Here is a 20,730-nt window from a genome sequence, read left to right on the forward strand (position 1 = left end):
CCCCACCCAGAAAAGCTGACGGTCGAAACAGACCAAGGAAGGATGAGTAACCTCATTGTACAGATGGGGGAAACTGAGGCACTGAGATTTTTTTTTTAAGTGACGCATGCTAGGGGATCTGTGGCACATCTGGGACACAAAGCTGGTCTCCTGGGTGCCCAGTGCCTCATTCCCACAGCACTTCCTGCCTCCAGCTGATGAATTTTACAAGCTAGGAAATCCAGCAGAGAGCCCTGCCCGCTGGGTTCTGAAACGTCCCTTTATATGCCTATCCCCACCGACATGGCATGGACCCTTCACCCCAAAGAGAGGAAGAGCTGGGGCAAACCAAAGCAGGGGACCATAACTAGGATGCTTACAGTCCAGGTGGCTCTGCCGGATTCCTTCCACATCCTCACCATGGATAAACTGGTAACAGCTTTTCCCTACCAGCTCCGAGGGGCACAAGTCCATATAATCGCTGATCCTGTGGGCGGAGGAGAGGCAGGGAGTTATAAAGGCAGGGAGAAGCAGAGCGAGATGGGAAAGGGTGGACCAGCTGAACGCCACTGTCCCCCGTCCCGGCATAGAGACTGGCTAGGAAGGGGTGGCGACCTGGCATGCACCAGGATGCTATTGGATGGTAGGGGCCAGATCCCGAGTGTGGGTAAATTGGCGCAGCTCCACTGATTCCAGTTGACACTAACTGGGGGGTCTGGCCCTATTGACTGTAAGATCCACGCCAGCTGGGGATCTGGCCCCATCAACGCCAATGGGACGACGGTGGCTTCACACCAGTTGGGGCCTGAAACGGAACAGATCCCTTGTAGCGGGGCGAGAGAGAATCCCAGAATACAAAGCTGTATCAGGTATTAACCTGAGGCCAAAATAAAAGGCACAGACCAGACACCCACTGCAATGGCTCTAGATTTACCCCCGGGTGGCTGTGCGCAGAATCTGGCACCAACCGAGTCCCTCCGGACCCAGCCCCCTGCCCCTGAACCCACCTGCTCTCACAGTACACGATCTGCAGGTCCATGTTGACCCGGAACACAAACATGTGGCTCTCGATGCGCACCTCGCTGAGCGTGGAAGGCGGCAACGTGTGGGCCAGGGCCACCAGCCCCAGGACTCGGCTGAGGACCGAATGGGCGTGGGAGAAGGACGGCAGGCGGGGGCGGAGACGGCCAGTGACATGAATCACCTGTGTGTGGTGGTGGGGAGCGGGGGGGGGGGGTCGGAGAGAAAGAGAGAGAGTTGTGTACGGGCGGGGAACATTTATCCACTGAGACAGCGTCCCCGTGCCGTACCACTGCCCGAGAGTCTGGGCCCCTAACGCCAAGGCCATGCCGGGAATGAGTCAAAGGGAGCTAGGGGTCAGAGAGCGGGATACGGGCAGTCATGTCTAGTGGTTAGAGCAGGAGTCAGCCAATCAGGCAACCTACTCCAGACCAGCTGCCCTCGGGACCGGCTCTGCTGCAGGTCTTGATTCCTGACACAAGGCGCCTCCTGCTCGCGCCGATCCAGCGGCCACGGACTCCTGGATCCCTTTGAACTTTTGCTCCATTGCAGAGCTGCCAGCCACGGGGAGGGAAGGGAAGAGAAGGAAAGGCTGACACCAACCATTGACAGCTTGGACCCTGGGCAGCAGAGCACAGCCTCAGCTGGGAGGAAGCATCAGGGGCAGGGCCTGCAGGGAGGTCTGAACAGGAGAAAATGACCCAGGCTCAGTAGAGGTGATCAGCTAGTGGGGAAGGAGGGAGGCTTTGGGCATTTGCATTGCAATTGATCAATCAGGTCTTTGGGAGCAAGGAGCTCAGATCTGATCACCCCCACACCATCAGCCTCAGTAGGAAGACACTGGGGACGAGGCGTGTGCCCCCCCAACACAAGGGTTTTGGCATTTAAGGCCACTACATGCAGCAGATCACTCCCTCAGGCCCCTTTACCTTGTAGCCAGAAGTCTTCACGTGCAGCCCTCTCTTGGTCAGGGTGGATTTCATACGGACGAAGAAGGATCGTTCCAGGGCGTCATGCTTGGGGGGCGCGTGGGAGCCGGCAGGATCTGAGACAGACACAGGGCGATCAGTGTCATGGTTCAGACACCCAGCCCCCCACACAGTGCGAGGGGGGCATGGCCATCCACCCGGGGCTCCGGCGAATTACCATGAGGGGCGTGGCCTTTGTCAGAGCGAGGCTGGCCCTCAAATAACTGAGGGAGGCTGGCCCTGGAGGCATGAGGCCTGAATCAAAAAGCAGGTGGCTTCCTGCGAGGATCAGGGAGGAACCTGTTTTCCTGCTGGGGCAGGGGCTGGGTCATCTTGTACAGCCTCTCAGGCGTCACTCCTGCAACCCGCTTATCCCACGCTCCCTTGTGCCCCACTTCGGTGTGGCACTTGCCCCGGCCCCCATCCCGATGACTGTCATCCACCCCACAAGGGGAGAGGCCCCAGCGTAAACCACTCCGCTGCTACATCTCTCGCCCAGCCCCCAGCCTTGGTCACCTCCTGGCTCTTATGCTGGGGACTCTTTGGTTTAACTGGCCCTATCGGATCATCTCCCCGATCTCGAAATAATCCACCAAGCCCCCAAACCCCCACATGCCCAACCCTGTGGGAACAGATCCCTTCGAAACCCAGTTCCGCCAGCCCCCGCCAGGACCCCTGTATGCAAACACCTGCCAATCTATTGCAATTTTGGAGCAGCAGTTTTGCTAAGACCGTGTGCCCCTCAGCTCTGTGGCTTGCAATTCCCCACCCCCCTTAAGAATGGCACCCATGCCCAGCAGAACCCCCTCCCCCGCAGGAACACACGTCTCTCCCCCCCAACACCTGCACCAATCTGCACTCCCCCAGCAATGCAGAGGACGGGCCGCTGTCTGCTTTCCGTCTAGGGAGGCAGAGCGTGCTCCAGGCTGAGCTTTATATCTCATTCTCTTTTACGCTCCTGCTTCGTATAAATCTTTTAAAGGTTCCCCAGATAAAAGCCAAGCAGACGGATATCAAATGAGATGGAAGGCGACTGAAGATTGCCTTTCATTTCTCGCCACCCACCAGCCTCCTGGATGCCGGCTCCCCCGCAAGACCCTGGTGGTTGTGGGTGTGCAGGGAAGGGACTGGGGGGACGGACACTGACAACCCCTGGGTGAAGGCGGCTGGCGGGGGCCAGGTGAGACTGAGGGAATAAGCAGCCAAAACAGAGTCTCGTCTCCTACCCTCCCCGGGGAAGCAGCTCACACATGAAGGTGACAAAGGGCTGGGAAATCCAAGGCTCAGGGAGTGGAGTGTGGGGGGGACAAAAGGAGGGGAAAGGGGTTGGGAAGAGAGAGAGAGAGAAGAGGAAAAGAAAGGAGGAAGAGAGAGGAAAGGGGAGAGAGGGACTGGGGAAAGGAGAAAGGAAGAGGGGGGAGGCAAAGGGAGAGAGGCTGGGGATTCCAGTGGTTAGAGCAGGGTGTCAGGACTCCCGGGTTCCACCCCATGCTCTGGGACAGGAGCGGGGTCTAGTGGTTAGAGCAGGGTGGACTGAGAATCAGGACTCCTGGGTTCTATTCCTGGTGGGATGGGAGTGTGGTGTAGTGGTTAGAGCAGGGGGGACTAGGCATTTGGGACTGCCAGGTTCTTGTCGCAGCTCTGGGACAGAGGCAGAGGGTTGGGGGTAGGGGATGGGTCCACAAGCTGTTTCCGGCCAAGCAAGAGAAGCTGCTTTACCGGGCTCAGAGGCCTCGTTCAGGGAGGAGGAGCAGGAGGAGGAAGAGCTGGCCCCAGTGAGGCCTGGAGGTTTCTGGCTCTCCGGCGGGGAGCCGACAGCATCGAAAGGCAGCTTGAGCCCCAGTTGCTCGGCGACCTCAGGGTGATCTCCAGGATGGATGTAGTCAAAGACGCTGCTGCCCGTCAGCTCCACCTAAAAGGCAACAGAGACGGGTGGGGGGAGTCAGAGCTGGGCTCCCCTGTTTGGGGAGAGAGAGAAGCTAGCTGGGGCCATTCCCCTCCGGGATCCCAGCACCTGGGACCACCCTCTTGCAGGACTCATGCCCGATGCACCTAACACCAAACCAGCTGACAGACCCAACCAGCCCTTGGCCGTCACCTGGCGCCTCCCCTCCCCACCTTTCTAAGCCAGGCCCTGGTGCCGCCCTTCCAGACAGCCATCAGAGAGGAGAGAGATCAGATTGTCTCTTTGTTCTGTGTCTGTACAGCCCCTAGCACAATGGTGGTCTGGTCATGACCGCGGCTCCTAGGCACTACCACTATCTGAATAACTAATAATGGGATCCAGCCACAGGGGCGAGGGAGGAGGGTGAACCCCGGCAAGGTCCCCTTGATCGGAACATGCTGTTGTATCACAGGCAGGCTTCTCCTCCCCTGGGCTGAGCGCTGGAAGGCTTGCCAGGGATGTAATTAAAAGCCCCAGCTAGCTGACTTGGAGACAGCCCCCCCTCCACCCCCCCCGAGAGGGGGCAAATAACCTAACTAGTTAGCACAGTTGCCACCTTTCACATGGTGAATAAGCACCCCCGACTTCCACAATAAGCCAAAAATCAAGCTCATCCTATTTCAAAACAAGCCACTCCCTAAGCACCCCAACACTCTATGTGACTAGATCCCCTCCACAGCGTGCAGCCTGGGACTGTGGTGGGCCCGCTGTGCACCCCCTGACTCGCTCCCCTCCTTGCCCCTGCTTGCTGGTAGCCGATCCAAAAAAAGAAGAAGCCACAAGCCAAAAACTAGCCAACTAGCAACTCACAAGCCAATTAAGCCAAAAACAAGCCCGATTTCGGCGTTTTTCCCGCGGATTTGGCACGTCTGCTAGGTAGCTGATGGAGCGTGATACATTTCTGCCTGGGCTGATCAGATGGGCTGGCCTGCGATGGCAGGGACGAGACCCGATGCTTCAGGAGATCCTGTATTACCTAGGCGTGGATAGCTCAACACCCACGGGGGGTGGGGGGGCGTGCCCCCTTGGCAAGGGCACAAGCCCAGCAGGGCATGGACCAGGTGCCCCCTTGTGAGGCGAGAATATCAAGCAGGAATGCCTCAGTGGTCCCAGAGAGACACAGCTGCCTGCCCCCTCTCCTGTCAACCAGCCCTCGCTCTCACCGATCACACAGGGCTGAGCCTCGGCTAATGCAATAAACCTCTGGACGGAGAGCCTGTTCTAAAAGCCCCCCTCCCCGCCGCCCCCAGACACGCGCCCACTGCCCCAGCCAGAGCGAGGTCAGCCAGCGTGACCTCCGAGCCGCCTGCAAAGGAAGGGGCAGCGTCCTCATCACCGTGCCAGCCTGCCCGGGGGCAGCGGCGTCCCGTTGGAATACTTAAGGTCAGCGCTTCGGGTTAACGTTTCCCACCACATAATGAAGAGGGAGGATCAATAAATAATCATGCCAGGCTATTTTCTTCGCCTCCAGGGTTCAGGGGCTTTCCAAAGGGCTGAGCCTCATCAAAAGCGGAAAGGAGCAAGCCTGGGCGGCCAAGGCGGCGGCTGGAGATGGGCTAAGGACCAACGCTGCGTAGGAGACCACCACCACCCTCGGGAACGGTGTGCTACACATGGGGGGGGGGGCGAGCCCACAGGCATCATGGCCTAGTAGGATAGAACGGGGCGGGGCGGGAAACAGGACTCATGGGCTGGTCTAGGGGCTGCCTTTGTGTTCGTACCGCACCTAGCGCAATGGGGTCTTAGCCTGTCACTGGGGCTCCCAAGTGCTACCGCAATACACCTAATCCCACTAAAATGTACAGCGCCTAGCACAATGGGGGGGGGGTCTTAGTCTATGACTGGGGCTGCTGAGCACGACCATAATACACCTAATAGCAATAAAAACATATGGTGCCCAGCACAATGGGGGGTCTTAGTCCATGAGTGGGGTGCCTAGCCACTACCGTAATATATCTAATAGCAAAAAAACACATATTGCACCTAGCACAATGTCATCTTAGTCCACAACCATGGCTTCTAAAATCTCATAATATTCTCCACGCTGGGAAGAGAGTGGGTCTAGTGGTTACAGCAGGGACGCCGGACACCTGGGTTCCGTCCCCAGCTCTGGGAGGGGAGTGTGCTCTAGTGGCTACAGGAGGTCACAGTGAGCTGGGATTCCTGGGTTCTGCCACGGATTTGGAGAAGGGAAGCCGGTGCATGTCACGTTGTCACTGCGTGCCTCAGTTTACCCTGAAATAGGGAAGGATAATAACTTGCCCGGGGGGGGAGGGTCACAAGGATTAATTAACATCTATGAAGGGCAAAGGCTAGGCATCCTGAGCCAGTGACCATGGCTGCAGCTGGCCCCTTTGCCGTTTTGCCCCCAAAAGATCTCAAAGCACTTGAGGAATTCAGTCTCATGCCGCCTTCGTGCCTGCAGGGAAGGGCAGGAGAGAGATTGCCGTGGTCACAGTTCCTCATCGGAGGCGCCCAGAAGCCACCGAAATGGGAGCCACAGAAGAGCCTAGAGAGCGGCACGCCTAGGGGCAGCAGCCTGCTCTCGTTTTCACACTCAGGGGAGGTGAGGCGCAGGGACTCAGCCAAGGGCTCCCAGGCCTGTGTGTTAGCCACTAGCCCACGCTGTCTCCCCAGCTGGCAGCACAAGGCCTGACTACTGCAAACCCAGAGGCTTCTGCCAGCTAAAGGGGATTGGGCACAGGGCAGATGAGGAGGGGTTTATCTTTCCAGCTGGGGGCCCGGGGAGAGCGTGGAGGGGAAAGAAAGAAAGAAAGAAAGAAAGAAAGAAAGAAAGAAAGAAAGAAAGAAAGAAAAAGGGCTGAAGACAAAGAGATCTTTCCAGGAGGGAGATGGGGGGGGGGAGAAGAAGGGGAGCTGGACAGTGTGTGTGTCGGGGGGAGGGATGAGCGATTCCCCTCCATGAATGAGGCTGGATAATACAGCACTGGGATGAAGTCCCAGCAGCCCCAATCCAATTCCTTGCCTCAGAGCCATAAGGCCCCCCCCCCCGCCCCGAAAGCCTGCGGCAAGGTCCTCTCCATCAGCACTGACTGTGGTATCAAAGGCTGCCTTCTCCTTGCCTGGGGTTGGCTCCGGGTCTGCAGTGCTCGCTGGGGATGCATTAAAAGCGCCTGCGATCTGACTCAGGCACGGAGGCCCTGAGGAGCTTAAACTATGCCCCAGCCAGGTTCCTTGGCGCCCTCCATGCATGGGCCAGAGACTCTCAAAGTACTTAACCCTCTTTCACTGAGCGGGGAAGGCACCTAAGGCTATGCAGTGAGTCAGTGGCAGAATCAGGCATGGAAAATCCCTGGAGTCCTGACTCCCTGCCCCCTACTTTAACCACCAGACCCCACTTCCTTCCCAGAACCAGGGGCAGAATGCAGGAGTCCTGTTGTATGACCTGGGGAAAGTCCCTTCCCTGCTCCATGCCTCAGTTTCTCCTCCTACCCTTTGGGCTGTGACCTCTTCAGGGCAGGGACTGTCTCACGCTGTGTCTATGCAGCACCCAGCACAATGGGGTCCTGATCTCAGCTGGGGTCTGTGCAGCACCATCACAACGGAGCCCTGAGCTCAGTCAGGGGCCTCTGGGCACTATCTTAATACAACTAATTATGTGTCCTCACTGTTAGTCCCCTAAACAAGGCTTTGCACCACACTCCCTCTTAGAGACAGGAGAGCCCAGGAGGCCTGCTGCCCTAACCAGTGGACAACACTCCCCTTCTTGCAATGGGAATAGAACCCAGGAGTCTCCCTCATGCCTGCTCTAACCATTAGGCCAGGTACAGAGCATCATGCACAATTCCCTTGTCATCTCGTCTATTTCTAATGCATACTGTATTCAAAGATCCCAAAACATCTGACAGACTGGGATGGGAATCAAATCACCCACCACTGGGGTGGAGTATGGCAGCTGTTTATACAGGCATCGCTCACCCAGCACTGACATGCAGCCACCTCTGGGGTGGGGCGTGGCAGCTGTTTATACAGGCATCGCTCACCCAGCACTGACATGCAGCCACCTCTGGGGTGGGGCGTGGCAGCTGTTTATACAGGCATCGCTCACCCAGCACTGACATGCAGCCACCTCTGGGGTGGGGCGTGGCAGCTGTTTATACAGGCATCGCTCACCCAGCACTGACATGCAGCCACGTGGCAACTGCAACAGCAATAACTGCATGACAGCCAAGACGAGACGAAGAGCCCAGTGTCCAGGTGGTGGTTGCTCCACAGGGGCTTTCCCCCGCACACAGGTGCCCAGCTGTGCTAAACTCACCTCCAGCGGGAGCTGCCAGGGATGTGGCCGGAGCTCCTCACCCGGGAGAGGAGGCGCTATCCCTGCACAGGGCACTGCTGCAAGATGCTGTCTCCTGTACCCTGGCCAGGAGCTACAATGGGTAAGTGGGTCTCCCCTGTTTCCCCCACCCCCATGGAGAGGGAGCGTTCCAAAGGAGACCCGGAGGAGTCCCACTGTCATGGACAGGGCAAAGCTCCTGGATCATCGGTGGCTGAGTAGGGGCCCAGGTGCGGGAGAGGGAGCAGAGGGGGAACATACTTGGGGATCTGTGGGGTTTGTTTCTCCCATGCCCCATGCACTGGACCCCAGCACGGATGGGAACAGCCCCCGGTCCCCTTGCGCGTGGCCCCTCCTGTGGTGAAGCGATCCTGGGAGAGCAGCAAATGCAATTTTAGTAGCTACTAACGAGGCAGAGCTTGCACCATGCAACCGGTCAGCTCGCCATGGCCCCCACCGTCCTTTTCCTGCAATGAGCCACCAGCAGAACCCAGTGATGAAGCTGGCTTCTCTTGCCTGCTCCGGGATGGAAGTGAAATCTAGTGGTTAGAGTGGGGCGGGGGGGTGGCTGAGAGTCAGGACCGCCCGGGTTCTGTGCCCAACTCTGCGGCAGGAGTGGAGTCTCGTGGTTAGAGCGGAGAGCGGGGAGAGCAGGGTTCTGTGCCCAACTCCAGAGGGTGGGGGGGAGTGTCTAGTGGTGAGAGCAAAGGGGGCTGGGCGTAAGGCTTCCTGGTTTTATTTCCAAGTCACAGCGAGGACTGTTGTCTAGTTGGTAGAACAGGAGGGACTGGCAGCCAGGACTCACAGCACCTGTAATGGTGAGAGACGGGAGAGAACTAAAGGCAAGGTGCCTGGGTCCTATCCTCATCTCTTGTTCACTGGACGACCTTGGGTGATCGCCCCACCCCGTGCCTCAGTTTCTCCATCAGGGGCTGTTTCAACAGCTGCAATCCCTTCCTCCCCCTGACACTGAACCAAGTTAGGTTTGCTGCATCCGGGCTGGGGACTGAGCGCTCCCCGCATACTAAGGCCAGGAGGGATGTACTCTCCGGAGACCAGCAGAATGCAGTACGTCGGGCCGGACACCGGTCTGACGGGCTCTGTCTGACAGGAGCTATTGTTCCAAAGCACAAGAAAAGAGCTGAAGAACATCTTTGAAGTTTCTCTGTTCTTCATCTTGACAACAAGAGAACAATGGGAAAGGCAGAGAGCTGGTGGGGAGGTGCCAGGGGGCAGCGGTGGGAGCCTGCAGCCCGCCCGATCGATGGATTGATCCTTTCCTTTGCTCAGCACAGGGCTCTGAGCCCAGGCTGTGCCTTTCAACTCCACGTTTCCCCTACAGCGATTAGAACGGAAAGGGAAAGAAAAATGTAGGTACAGAACACCGTGCTGCATTATGGAAGGGAGGGTGAGACAGCGTGGGACCAGGGCTGAGGTGTTTGGGCTGCGCGTGGGTTGGGGGACTGGGGGTGGGGGTCGGCTTTCCAGATACTCGGCTCCAGTTGGGGTTAATGGTCAGACGTCACCGTTAAGGTCTCAAAGCGCATCACGGGTATTTAACCACACAGCCAACCTGCCCAGTTATCCCATTTTATAGGAGAGGAAACTGAGGCACGCAGAAGGGGTGTCCGAGGTGTCAGCACTGGGGACAGAATCCAGGAGTTTTGACTCTCAGTTCCCCTACTTCCCCATTCAAACCATTAGATCCCCACTTCCCCTCCTAGAGCTGGGATGAGAACCCAGGAGTCCTAGCTCATTTGCTGGGCTGCCCTGATGGCTCAGGGTCGACAGAGAATAGTCACAGCACAGTCCACCCCAGTCATGCTCCTGATCCACCCCCCATGGGCCCTGGGGGGCAGAAAATAGGTACAGTTCAGTGCGCTCCGGCCATGCCCCCAATCCACGCCCTACACCAGGGGGCTGGGCGCAGGGTCCTTCCACCAACCGGTGCGGCCCCCCCCGCACCACGTGGAATTCCACCACATTAAGGCCCCTTGACGCTGACCGAGCAGCCTGAGTTCACGCAGCTCATCTGGGGCAGCGCAGGGAACTGAACCCAGATCTGATCCCTGCCCCTTCCCCTGCCAGGCAACCTGAGAGATCAAAGTAACCGACCGATCTGAAGCATTTTTGACGCGCATATGTGTGTGTGTCCCTGCTGGAGGGGGTGGGCCCTGCTCTCTGTGTGTGTGGCTCTTCTGCCCTTTGCTGGAAGGGCTGAGCCCTGCTCTGTGTGTGTGTGTTTACCTGAAGTCCATCACTGAGAATTCACCAGGGCATTTAGACAAAGGTGGCTCAGTTCAGTGCCCCTCTGCCCGGGTGCTCCCCCCCACCCCCCGACGCACACCAGCCGTAGTCACTCCAGCCTTTAACGCAATCACCAGTCATAAGGCAACACGTGTAAGAGAGCCCTCATTTGTTGCCGAGATAATTACTGCTATTAACTATTCATGCTGCGAGGGCCAAGAGGCGCAGCGACAGACAAGGAGAAGGGGAGGTGGCCCAAATGTTTTCTAGTGCAGATGAAACTCAGCTAAGACAAAGCCCCGGTGTTTGCTAAGGATCCGCGGCAAGGCGGTTACCATGCGTGTCCTGGCTTTGCTGGGGACGTGGTGGGGGGAACTCCTGCCTCTTTTGTGCAAAGAGACTTGGTGCTAAAATGGCATCTGCGTGGCGGAGGGCCCGGGCGGGTCAGGGGGGTGTCCTGGATGAGCCCTAAGCCCTCCAAGAGCTGATTTGCATCGTGTGGTCTGTCTCCACTGGGTTCATAGAGGGGGCAGATCAAGGTGCCAGGGCGGGGTGAGTATTATCAGGTTTGGCCAGGGATAGAAGGGGGTTCTGCTTCTGGCTGCTAGGCCAGGGTCAGAGCTTGGGGAAGATCCTTACCCCTGAACGCAGAGATGGGGCTGAACCACCATGGAACTGGGACATCTGGACCTGAACATGTGCCGGGTCTAAACAGTGTAGGTTGTGCCCATCCCTGCCCAAAAGGCTTTGGGCCTGATGCTGAGTTATTCCACCTCTGCACTTGGGGACAAGGGTAGGGGGAGGTGGCTTTAAGCCCCCTTTGTGCTCCCCATATTCTGTGCCTGGCTCCCAGTGTCACCTAGAGCAGCTTCAGGGCTGCTCTAACTCATGTTCTGCTCCCCATGGACCCTGGGGGACAGAGAATAGCCAAAGCGCAGTGCACTCCAGCCACACCCCTGATCCACCCCCTATGGGACCTGGGGGGGCAGAGAAGAGCCACAGGGCAATGCACTCCAGCCATGCCCCCGATCTGCCCCATGGGGGGCTGTTTTGACAAAACAGAAATATTTTGCAAAATCATATAAAAAAACGCCCATGAAAAGTTTTGATTTTTCCTATAGAAACTGACTTGTCATTTCAAAAATTGCTTATATATATATATCAAAATGAAATGCTTTGATTGGCCCAATGTGAAAGTTGGGTGGGGAGGAGGAATTTCATTTCACGAAAAATTTCGAAATTTTGGCTTTTCCTCCCGATGAGGGATGAGAAAAAAATAAACAGAAATCTCAACATTTCTCCCAGTGCAGAAAATCAATTTTCCGACCTGCTGTAGTTCCCATCAGATACTCAGACTGGTGACGTGCCCCAAGGATCCCTCCGCAGGGTGGGGGAACAGGAGACGTCTGATTGCCCTGCAGCAAACCCCTCTACATCTAGGCCTCCCCTGGCTCTGACCCGTGGGAGCCCATTAGCACATCCAGCCCCCAATACAAGACAATTCAGACCTTACGCTAGTCTGACTACTCAGCACTTTCCAGCTGCAGATCTCAACTATGTTTCAAAGGAGGTTGGTATCATTATCCCCATTTCACAGATGGGGAAACTGAGGCATAGAGCAGTCCACAGTCACCGAGAAAGTCAGCAGAAGAGTTCTGTCTCCACTACCACCTGCCCCACCACTAGACTCCACTCCCTTCTCAGCCCCAGGAATAGAACCCAGGAGTCCTGGCCACTAATCCTGTGCTCTTACCCCAACTGCAGGAATAGAACCCAGGAGTCCTGACTCCCAGCCCTGTGCTCTAACCACTAGCCCCAGGAATAGAACCCAGGAGTCCTGACTCCCAGCCCTGTGCTCTAACCACTAGCCCCAGGAATAGAACCCAGGAGTCCTGACTCCCAGCCCTGTGCTCTAACCACTAGCCCCAGGAATAGAACCCAGGAGTCCTGACTCCCAGCCCTGTGCTCTAACCACTAGCCCCAGGAATAGAACCCAGGAGTCCTGACTCCCAGCCCTGTGCTCTAACCACTAGCCCCAGGAATAGAACCCAGGAGTCCTGACTCCCAGCCCTGTGCTCTAACCACTAGCCCCAGGAATAGAACCCAGGAGTCCTGACTCCCAGCCCTGTGCTCTAACCACTAGCCCCAGGAATAGAACCCAGGAGTCCTGACTCCCAGCCCTGTGCTCTAACCACTAGCCCCAGGAATAGAACCCAGGAGTCCTGACTCCCAGCCCTGTGCTCTAACCACTAGCCCCAGGAATAGAACCCAGGAGTCCTGGCCACTAATCCTGTGCTCTTACCCCAACTGCAGGAATAGAACCCAGGAGTCCTGACTCCCAGCCCTGTGCTCTAACCACTAGCCCCAGGAATAGAACCCAGGAGTCCTGACTCCCAGCCCTGTGCTCTAACCACTAGCCCCAGGAATAGAACCCAGGAGTCCTGACTCCCAGCCCTGTGCTCTAACCACTAGCCCCAGGAATAGAACCCAGGAGTCCTGACTCCCAGCCCTGTGCTCTAACCACTAGACCACCTCGATCCTGTCTGTTTCCATTAGACAGTCACAATCTGGATCTTGCTCTCACTGAAGTCAACGAGAGATCTGCCATTGGCCTCAACGGGAGTCGGGTTGCTGGGCGTAACACTGTTGCTTAGCGGTGAAATGGGAGGCACCTTTCCAGCCACTGATGCACCGGGCCCGGCAGATCGTCGCCTTGTGATTCTCACTGCAGCCCACCGGGTCACGTTGCTCATGCATTTTAAGCCGACGCACGGTCTGGCCACCTGATTGGAATTTATTTCCAGCGCGTATCCATTATTCATGTTAGTACACAGCTCGCATCGCTCCTACCTGCGAGAGCCCGAGGTAAATAGACACCGTCTCGGAGATGTAAAGAAACTTCCCCTCTTGGTTTAGTGCAAACACAAACCCGTCCAGAGACTGAGAAGAGAAGAGAGAGACAGAGAGAGAACACATTTACTATGCAGCTCACTCGGGCCGGGCACCGGCAGGACCAAGCTATCAGTGCCGATGGGATTAGCTCGCCATCGCAATAGGCTTTCTTCTACACGCTCTGTGCCCCAGCGAAGTGACTCAATTGCCAGAGCTGGCCATCGCCTGCCTGGCTTTGCAAAGACGACAACTCAATTCCGGAGGGGGGGGAAGCGGGGACAGTGGGTGGGAAAGCCAAGCTGGGACCAAAGCCCCCGCTGAAAGCTGCAGCTTGGGAAATCTAACGGCGATCTCCTGTCTGTCTGTGTCCACCTGGTGTCACCCGTCTTACACTTAGAACCGACTTTTTGTTCCGTATTTGTACAGCGCCCGGCACAATGGGATCCTGGCCCATAATTGCGGCTCCTAGGTTCTACCGTAATACACCTAATAGCAATACAAATGTACAGCACTTGGCACAATGGGGTCCTGGACTCTGACTGGGTGGCCTAGGTGCTACCGTAATACACCTAATAGCAATACAAATGTACAGCGCTTGGCACAATGGGGTCCTGGACTCTGACTGGGTGGCCTAGATGCTACCGTAATACACCTAATAGGAAGAAAAGTGTACAATGTCTAGCACCATAGGTGGGGGGGGTGTGGGGGGAGGGGCTGGTCTGTGACTGGAGCACCTACATGCTACTGTAACACACCTAATCAATAATCATCCCAATGGTTTGATCCTTTCACAGTGCTATGGGAGGCCCCAGGTGCCCTGTCCCATCTCCAAGCGCCCACCGGGGCCCGGGCCCAAAAGGGGATCTCGGCCTACCTACCACAGACCATCGTCAGACCATTGTGCAGGGGCAATGAAATGTCCTGCACTGCCAGCCCCAGAGGCTGACAGCAGCTATGAGCCCACTGGGTGGCTGCAGGGCAGGACCCGAACACACCCTGCTTGCTACCCTCACTACAATCAGCACAGCTGAGCCGAGCTCCGGCCTCCCTTCTGACCTGGCCAGCTGTTGCTCATTTCACACAATCCATTAGTGGCCACAGCTTTGGGTTCCCATCGCCTTGGCTCAGCTTTAACCACCCGGTCCAAGGCTGCACAGCCCCTTAGCCAGCCCCCCTGAGCCTTCAGAAGCAGCTATTTAAATAAGGCCACGTCTGGCCGGATGTGTGAGTAGGGAGGGGTCCACGAGACGAACCTCCCCCAGCAGCTGCCTGCCAGCATCCCAGGTGCTGAGCCCACTGGCTGGTTTCAGGAGTGAGGGTCAACTGTGCGGGCAGGCCCCCGGGGTCTTCAGCCTCAGCCCCGAAGGTGTCTAAGATGCTGAGCCGTGACCTGGTGGCATGCCCCTCCCCCCTTCCACGCCCAGCTGCTCAGGGGAAAGAGGAATAATGGGCTGGCTTTCAGATGAGATGCAAATTTATATCCCACTGCAATTTATGCAAGAGACAGGAAGGTTATCGTCAGTGCCCTGGCCAAATTCCAGCCCGGTTGATTGTAGCTCACCACTTTAAATTCCCCTCTCAGTGGGTGCAGGATTGCTCTTCATGGCCTGCCCTAGACTGGCATGCAGCCACAGCCCCTGCACCCCTCCCCACAAGCGGCTGCTTCTGGGCAAGGGATTCCTGTTTAAACAGCTGCTACGCTCCACCCCAGAGGTGGCCCCATCGCAACACTGTGTGAGTGATCCCTGTATAAACGTCTGCCATGCTGCACCCCAGAGGTGGTTGCATCTCAGCACTGGATGAGACATCTTTGTACCAATAGCCCCCACTGCCCCACGTCAGAGGCAGCCCTAGCTCAATATCAGGTGAGGGGGCCCTGTATAAACATCTGCCACATTCTACCCCAGAGGCAGCTAAGTTAAGGTGCACTGCAGGGAGTCACACTCAGGAAAGCAAAGCCTGGCATTTCAGCACCAGATGATAGTACCCTTTATAAACAGCTGCCGTACCCCACCCCAGAGACAGCTGCATTTCAGTGTAGGGTGAGGTTATCCAGTCTGTTAAGGGGCTTGGGGTCCTTAAACCACCCTCCCCGACCTGGGTTTATTAGACTGACTACTGGGCCCATTTGTGATGGCCTGAGCCAGGATTTACCCCGCTGAACATGACACCCCGCAGCACTCCTGAATTGCGTCTGCAAAAGGAGTCAAGATGCCTCTAAGGGCCAAACTCCACCCTGGTGTAACTCAATGGCATTACACCTGCTTATGCCATGGCTGGATTGCACAGTGGAGCACTGCCCCCAGTCAGCTGAATGGAGTGTTAACCCTGCTGCCCAATGACGTTCCCCCCAACATTGTTAACCCTTTCAGTGCTGGATGCCTGAGGAGGAACAGCCATCACGCTGAGGAATTCCCCCCCCCCCCCACCCCGGAGGGAAGGGGTGGGCACCCTGTAGATTAAGAAGACCCACATAGCTAGAGTGCACAATACTCTGATGAGCACAGTGTGAGTGCATGATTCCCAGCCGGGCCACCAGGGGGCACTGGACAGCCCAGACAGGCTTGCCTGGCTGTATTTCGTGCAGTTGTACAGTTGGCTTCAAACTTGGGTGATTTCTGGGTGGCAGATTTCTTTACCTCCCACCCGCAACCCCAAGCTGCAGCTGGCCTTGATTTCCTGGTCTAGTGAACTGAGCACAGGATTGGGAGCCAGGACTCCTGGGTTCTCTTGCCAGCTCTGGGAAGGGAGTTGGGGGCTGGTGGGTTAGAGAAGGGCGGGATAGGAGTTAGGACTCCTGGGTTTTATTCTGAGCTGTTGGGAGGGGAGTGGGGTCTAATGGCTGAGAGGGTGGGGGGGTGGGCTGGGAGTCAGGACTCCTGGGTTCTATTTCAGGCTCAGGGAGTGGAATGGGGTCTTGTGATTACAGCAGGGTGGGCTAGGAGTTAGGACTCCTGGGTCCTGGTCCCAGCTGTCGAGAAGGATGCTGTCATGAGCATTTAGAGCAGGATAGGCTGGGAGCCAGGACGCTTGGGGTCAATTCCAAACCCTGCCACTGCCCTTGCATGGGATCTTGAGGTGAGTCACTCCACCACCTTGCAAGCAGGGATAAGGACACTGGCCCTGCCTCTTTGCAAAGCTCTTCCAGAGCCAGAGCTGCAAAGCCTTCGGAGGAGCCAGACTCAGCACCGCTCGGAGGGCCCCGCAGACCAACCAGAGGGTGGCGGGGACGCAAGGCGAGCTACGGTCTCTGATATAGGCAGTGCGTGCGTGTAGATCCAAGGAACGGGAACAATTGTTCTGAATGCCGCCTGAATACATTTATGCTAGTACAATCCCCCCACCCACCCTGTTATGGAGAGACATGATAATAATGGGAGATGAATGCCACTGACAGTCACGTTAACATTCAGCCGCGTTAATTACCACTGCCAGACAAAATTGCTTTTTTATCAAGTGGTTGCGATGAGCCACTCGCAGGTCAACAGTAATTAAACACTTGACACCCTTTTTGGGGGGAATGGGGTGGCTTTCATGTGATGGGGAATTGATGTGTGTGTGTGGGGGGGGGAACAACCCCCCCCAACAGATTATTCTTATGTCAAGTTTATTACAGGTGAGGGAGGGGAAGGAGTTAAACATGAAAACTACCAGCCCCTCCTGACACCGACAAGGTTTTCAACATGATGGACTAGAATCCAGCCTGTTCTGGGATGGCCCAGAGAGAGTTCTGTGCCTGGCTCCGGGAGGGGAACGGGTTAGCACAGGGGGGCTGGAAATCAGTCTCCTACTATAAGGTGGACGCACAACTGGTTGGAAAACTAAGAGTAATTATAAATGGTTCACAATCAAGCTGGAAGGGCAAGTCGAGTGGGGTCCCGTGAGGATCTGTCCTGGGTCTGGTTCTAGTTAATATCTTCATCAGTGATTTGGATAACAGCATAGAAAGTACACTTAAGAACATAAGAACGGCCGTACTGGGTCAGAACAATGGCCCATCTAGCCCAGTCTCCTGTCTTCCGACAGCAACCAATGCCAGATGCCCCAGAGGGAATGAACAGACCAGGGAATCATCAAGTGATCCATCCCCTGTCGCCCATTCCCAGCTTCTGGCAAACAGAGGCCAGGGACACTTATAAAGTTTGCGGATGATACCAAGCTGGGAGGGGTTGCGAGTGCTTTGGCGGGCTGGATTAGAATTCAAAATGATCAACTGGAGAAATGGACTGAAATAAAGAGGCTGAATTTCAATAAGAACAAATGCAAAGTACGCCACGTAGGAAGGATCTGGGAGTTAGAGTGGATCACAAACGAAATATGAGTCAACGGTGTAATGCTGTTGCAAAGAAAAAAGAATCTCATTCTGGGCTGTATTAGCAGGCGTGTTGTAAGCAAGACACGAGAAGTGATTCTTCCGCTCTACTCCATGCTGATAAGGCCTCCGCTGGTGTCTTGTGTCCAGTTATGGGCGCCACACTTTGGGAAAGATGTGGACCAATCGGAGAAAGTCCAGAGAGAGCAACAAAAATGACTAAAGGCCTAGAAAACATGAGCGATGAGGGAAGATTGAAAAAATTGAGTTTGTTGGAGAAGAGAAAACTGAGAGGGGACACGATAACAGTTTTCAAGTACATAAAAGGTTGTTACAAGGAGGAGGGAGAAAAATTGTTCTTAACCTCTGAGGACAGGACAAGAAGCGATGGGCTTAAATTGCGGCCAGGGAGATTTAGGTTGGACCTTAGGAAAAACTTCCTAACTGTCAAGCTAGTTAAGCTCGGGAACAAATCACCCAAAGGTATTGTGGAATCTCCACCATTGGAGGCTTTTAAGAACAGGTGAGACAAACCCCTGTCGGGGATGGTCTAGACAATACTTAGTCCTGCCTCAGTGCAGGGGACTGGACTATTGAGGTCCCTTCCAGTCCTACATTTCTAATGCTTTCTGTGACTTCTGGGGCCTATGGCCAGCTCTGGGAGGGGAGGTCGGTCTAGTGATTAGAGCAGGGGAGGAAGTGGGGCTGGGAGTCAGGACTCCTCGGGAGAGGAAGGCAGTAGTGACCAGTCGACACGGCCGCATATGTCGGATGTTCTGGGAGTCAGCCCAAGGAGCCGCTGCAACTGGGATTCCCTGGTGGCCTTGGGGAGAGAGATCCGTGCCTGCCGAGGTTGGTGCCCTGTCTCTTCCACAGGTGGTGGTGGGGAAACAGAGTGGTGGGGGCCAGGCTGTTCCTTACTTTGTTAGCCTGTGAGCGTGCTTCCCCATGGGCAGCCCTCAGGTAGAGGGCGAGGAGGGTTGGAAGAGGGGATATTGGCAGGCAGGGAAGGAGTATGGAAGGGAAAGGAGAAGAACCTACCCAGTGCCCCCTTTCCCAGTCCAGCAGAGCCCGTCTCTCTCGAGCCAGCTCTGGGGTGGAGACCCTGCGCTGCAGAGAGAGATGGGTCTGAGCTGGAGTGGATTTGGGGCACCTCAGGCTTTGTTCAAGGGGGGTGGGGTGGGGGGAGAGATTCGCAGAGTCTGCCTCCGGCTCCAGATTTTCTAGAACTTTGCCAACTGGAGGTTGCACTTGGCCCCGGCTACGCGTGATCTCTGGGCCGCAGCAGGGTTCTCAGTTTGGTTGGTTGGTCTAATTGGGCCACCTCACAGAGGCGAGGCTGTTTTGGGGGGCTGTGGAATCTCAGCTTCCATTTAAAAGACTTGTTAAGTCTCTAGGTCTTACGCAGAGAAAACCTTGAGCATCATGAACCGAGGGTGCCACGTCTGCCGCCAACGGGCTCTGAGAGAAAGGCAAACTGACCTCCTGTAACTCCCTGGCATGTTAACTCTGAAACCTAGCAATGGCACATCATGTCTCAATGTTAACTCTTTAATTGCTGCTCAAAGCCAGATGCGCTATTGCAGAGCTAGGAAGGGAACCCAGGCGTCCTGACTGCCCGTGCCGCTGCTCTAACCCATGCCCCTCCCAGAGCTGGGCACAGAACCCTCTCTGGGCCATCCCAGAACAGATTGTGGATTCTATTCCATTGTGTTTAAAACCTTTTCAGTGTTGGGAGGGGATAGTAACTTTCACATTTAACTCCTTCTCCTCCCTCACCAGGACAATCTACTGTAAATGGCACCTGAATTTGTTGTCTTGAGTGGGCGGGGCTTGCTTTGTGGGTGTGGCTTGTGAGAATGACTCACTCCCCTCCCAGTTTGACCCCACATTGCTCATCCTAAACATCGGGGCAGGGATCTCTTTATTCCTCACAGTGGCATGCTCCCCCGTTACAAATACCCTGGGAGCGCTATGGGCTGATGGCTACAGCACTGGGCTGAGATGGGGGGAGCTGGATACTATTCCTGGTGCTGCCACTGGCCCAGTGGGAGGGCTTGTCTTTTCCCAGCTCTGTGCCTCAGTTTCCCCAACTGTAAATGGGGCTACTGCCCTGCTTTGTAGAGCTTTGAGATCCACTGATTAAAAAACACTATATAAGAGTTATAAATTATATTTCCGCCCAGCTCTGGGGATAGAACCCAAACGTCCTGACTCCTGGCCCCTCCTGCTCTAACCACTAGACCCTACTTCCCTCCTCCATGAGTTGGGATCTATTTCATGGAGGAAGTATAGCTCCTATATAACTACTGTATAGGGCATTATAATGAATTCTTACTGAATGCCCTTTGAAAGTTAATGGCTTAAATCAGAGACTCCCCACCTGGGGTCGTGCACCCCACAGTGTGGGTCGGGTGGAGGTCACAAGCAGGTTTCCAGGGGTCACACCCATCCCCTCCCTTTCTGAATGGGGAGACACAAGGGGCTCCTGAATATCCTGGTGGGGAGGATCCCGGTACGATTTCCCCGTTGTAACACTGGACGGGACAACCCTTAGGAGCAGATTGGGAACCATGGGGTTAAATTAAAGGGGGTGAGGGTGGGGTCAGAGGGAGGAATTATTACAACCGATGAACCGGGCAGCACCAGGCTATTCCACTGCAGGTCACCCTGAGATCTGGGGTCCCCCCCCAGCACCCCCCTTCCCCCCCCCAGCCTCAGACAAGTCCACCTGATTCCCTGCAAAGCAGCTGCCAAGCTAAACCCACCCCTTTCCTTACAGCCCCCTCGCCCCCCCCAGCCCTTAATGCAATTACTTGGAATGAAGCTGCATTAGTCCCAGGGTGAGCGCTGGGTACCAGGAAGGCAGCAGGTGTCCGGGACGTGGCGGGGGCTGCTGGGGAGCAAATGCAGTTTGCGGGGGCCTGGCCGAGCCGCGCAATCACATTACAACCCTGCCCCTTGGCGCGGCACCGGCTCACAAGCCGGTAACTCAATAACGCGGCTGCTCACCTCGGCGCTGGGTGCATAACACCTGTCCCGAGCCCCTGGCGGACCTCCCTGATTCGGG

The 20,730-nt window shown here is 56.0% G+C and overlaps 1 protein-coding gene across 1 annotated transcript in view; it reads right to left on the minus strand.

Moving 5' to 3' along the window:
* The window catches only part of NPAS1 (neuronal PAS domain protein 1), a 73,501-nt gene that overhangs the window by 18,206 nt on the left and 34,565 nt on the right, over nt 1-20,730 (minus strand). Inside the window, exons 3-7 of the mRNA XM_073321710.2 lie at nt 13,307-13,396; nt 3,687-3,879; nt 1,929-2,044; nt 987-1,183; nt 360-466 (exon numbers count right to left, since the gene is read on the minus strand). Coding sequence (XP_073177811.1) covers nt 360-466; nt 987-1,183; nt 1,929-2,044; nt 3,687-3,879; nt 13,307-13,396 — 703 coding nt within the window. The remainder of the gene's footprint in view (nt 1-359; nt 467-986; nt 1,184-1,928; nt 2,045-3,686; nt 3,880-13,306; nt 13,397-20,730) is intronic.

Source organism: Lepidochelys kempii, chromosome 23 (genome assembly GCF_965140285.1).
Source record: "Lepidochelys kempii isolate rLepKem1 chromosome 23, rLepKem1.hap1, whole genome shotgun sequence".
Classification (NCBI taxonomy): domain Eukaryota; kingdom Metazoa; phylum Chordata; order Testudines; family Cheloniidae; genus Lepidochelys; species Lepidochelys kempii.